Source organism: Lipotes vexillifer, unplaced genomic scaffold (assembly GCF_000442215.2).
Source record: "Lipotes vexillifer unplaced genomic scaffold, Lipotes_vexillifer_v1.1 scaffold1111, whole genome shotgun sequence".
Lineage (NCBI taxonomy): Eukaryota > Metazoa > Chordata > Mammalia > Artiodactyla > Lipotidae > Lipotes > Lipotes vexillifer.
Genome location: NW_006795034.1, coordinates 1937112 through 1940020, shown reverse-complemented (window position 1 = coordinate 1940020; position 2909 = coordinate 1937112). Strand labels below are relative to the sequence as shown.

Here is a 2909-nt window from a genome sequence, read left to right as displayed (position 1 = left end):
AAACCCAACCAATTAGCCCCACCCACTCCCTAGCTAGGCCCCGCCCTCCTGGCAAAGAGCTTTTTAGCCCTTGGCGGGCGCCGTAGTCGTCCAACCCCTTTGGCCTGACTCTTTCTGCGCCAGCTGGAAGTGCGCATTATAGCGCGCGGTGGGTGGGCTGCCCTGCTCCCTCCCACGCTTAGCTCTCGGCCTTTGCCGTCAGACCCCCAGAGGTGGGAAGAGTTATCACTTTCTGGATCTCTCGTCTACTGCATTGGCCCCTGCGTTAACGCTCCCTTGTGCTACGGCCAGTGAGGCTGCGATTGTTCCAGCGCCCCGGTGCGAGGAGAGCAGCTCCTGCTCTCTGCGGACCTGGCAGGCGGGTGCGGGCGGACGCTCCAGGCAGAGTCTCCGCGCGTCTTTCCTCCTCCTGGTTCTCCCCGCAACCCCATCCGCATTCCCCGCCCCCTCCTTGCTCTGCGCTTTCTCGCGGGCTGCGGGCAGACCGCTCCATACAGCTGCAGCGCCCGAGTCTGGACAGCCTGCGGGAGGCACCCACGCCCACACCCACTCCGCCTGGCCGCATCCTTGCCCAGCATGTCTGCGCTTGAGTGGTACGCCCACAAGTCCCTGGGCGACGGCGTCTTCTGGATTCAGGAACGCTTCTATGAGTCTGGCAACCGCGCCAACATCTGGCTGGTGCGCGGCTCCGAGCAGGACGTGGTGATCGACACAGGCCTGGGGCTGCGCAGCCTCCCGGAGTATCTGTACTCCTCCGGCCTCTTGCAGGACTGCAGGGCCAAAGAGGATGCGGCGTGCCGGCCACTGCTGGCTGTGGCCACCCACGTGCACTTTGACCACTCCGGCGGCCTCTACCAGTTCGATCGGGTGGCGGTGCACCACGCCGAGGCCGAGGCGCTGGCTCGCGGGGACAACTTTGAGACCGTGACCTGGCTCTCCGACAGTGAGGTGGTGCGGGCGCCGAGCCCGGGCTGGAGGGCCAGGCAGTTCCGAGTGCAAGCGGTGCAGCCCACCCTCATCCTGCAGGATGGTAATGGTCCCTCACGGGCGCGCGTTCTCTCATTAAGGGAAGGGACTGGGGAGAAACTGTCCGAGGGGTGCTTGTTGCAGACCTGCTTGGCTGTAAGGTGTCACATCGCAGAAACACTACTTCTGTTTCTCCGTTCCCTGAGTCAAAAGCCCACTCGACCATAGAGTCTTTGGAAGGCCATTGCAGCCTTCCCTACCAGAGACAAGCTCTGGCACCTTGTAGTAATGCTGAGTACTCGACTGAAAGCCGCCCCCCCCCCCAGTCAGTTTCCTGTGTAACGTACGGTATGTAGTAACGCTATAGAGACTTCTGACTAGGATTCCCATTCTTTTCCCGAACACAAGTCTGACATTTCCAGGCACTTTTCTAGCGAAAAGACTCTTAAGGAATGATGCCTCATGGAGAGTGCATGTCATATTCTATGTTTTTGAGAACTGCTGACTTCATCGGCCGGGTATGAAGAATTCCCACCTGTAGGCTTAGAAAGCCGTTAGAGAGCAATGGTTCTCATCTGCTCATGCATCTTTATCTTTCAGATAGGTTTCTGTTCTTGATGTTGCCTCACAAGAGAAAAATCTTGATTGTGAACATAAAAAGTAGAATGTGTCTGAGTCTTACGTTATGACAGCTCTCTATTCTGGTTGAAAGCAAGGCCTGAGAAAGATTAATAAGGAGGCTATTTCCCGTAATGGTGAAGTATGTGGACTAATGCTTAGATAACCTTGGGCCTCTTTGGCTTTGTGAAAAGCAGGATGGGGTTCAGAAAGAAACTAATGGAATAAAACAGTGTAGGGTTCCAGCCCTTCCAACCTCACACAGTCACTTAAATAATTAAGCCAGTTGGTCACAGCAGTGATATTTGTATATTAATTTCTTTTTTCTTTTTAGAATGCTTCTGTTGATTTTATCCTCACAACACATTTGAAGTGAGGCTACTGACCCCCAATTAAATGGCTTGTCTAGAGTCCACAGAGCAAGATACAGATAAAAGCTAGGATTGCAACCCAGGCACAATAGATCAAAGCATGCAGATCATACATAAATCCTACCTCATAAATATATTATGGTAATTCTGAGTAGGAGGTGAAACCCTCTTTCCTTTCTATCTTGAAACTCTTTTATTTGCCAAATTAATTTATTAAACCGTTCCCCTAAGAGGCAGAAAAATCCAGTTGCTGCAGTACAATAAGTCTCACTTTTATGACCAACCAGTATGACAAATAATGAAGTACTTTACAAAAATGAGTTCATCTTACAGATGAGATCTTGATCACTTGAGGCATAAGAGATAGCAAAATTCTATACCTCACACCCCACTTAAACAGTCTTTTCATTAAAATTTTAAATCTAAAGATTAAAAAAAACAATGGTTTAGATGGGAGTCTTACATTACCTGACAGTTTGAGATGAAAGAAAACTAAACTTACATTAAAGGTACTTTTAATTGCTGTATTTCTTGATGGAACTGATACTTTTAGAGGTAGGATTTCCATGCAGTTGATGGGTATTCAGACTAAATTAACACCCAGCCCCCCCAAAAAAGTTTACATTAGTATTTAAAATATATTTAAATTGTCTAAATGAATAAATGACTTTTGATTTATTTACTTTTGCTTCTGTGCCAGAAATAGGAAATCAATGATGAAAGAATGATAGGAATTATTGGTTTTTTTGTTTGTTTTTTTGCGGTACGTGGGCCTCCCACTGTTGTGGCCTCTCCCATCGCGGAGCACAGGCTCCAGACGCTCAGGCTCAGCGGCCACAGCTCACGGGCCCAGCCGCCCCGCGGCATGTGGGATCCTCCCAGACCGGGGCACAAACCCGTGTCCCCTGCATCGGCAGGCGGACTCTCAACCACTGCGCCACCAGGGAAGCCCCG

The 2909-nt window shown here is 50.6% G+C and overlaps 1 protein-coding gene across 1 annotated transcript in view; it reads left to right on the top strand.

The window, feature by feature from the left end:
* Positions 1-576: 576 nt before the first annotated feature.
* The window catches only part of MBLAC2 (metallo-beta-lactamase domain containing 2), a 10374-nt gene continuing 8041 nt past the window's right edge, over positions 577-2909 (top strand). Inside the window, exon 1 of the mRNA XM_007467394.1 lies at positions 577-1030. Coding sequence (XP_007467456.1) covers positions 577-1030 — 454 coding nt within the window. The remainder of the gene's footprint in view (positions 1031-2909) is intronic.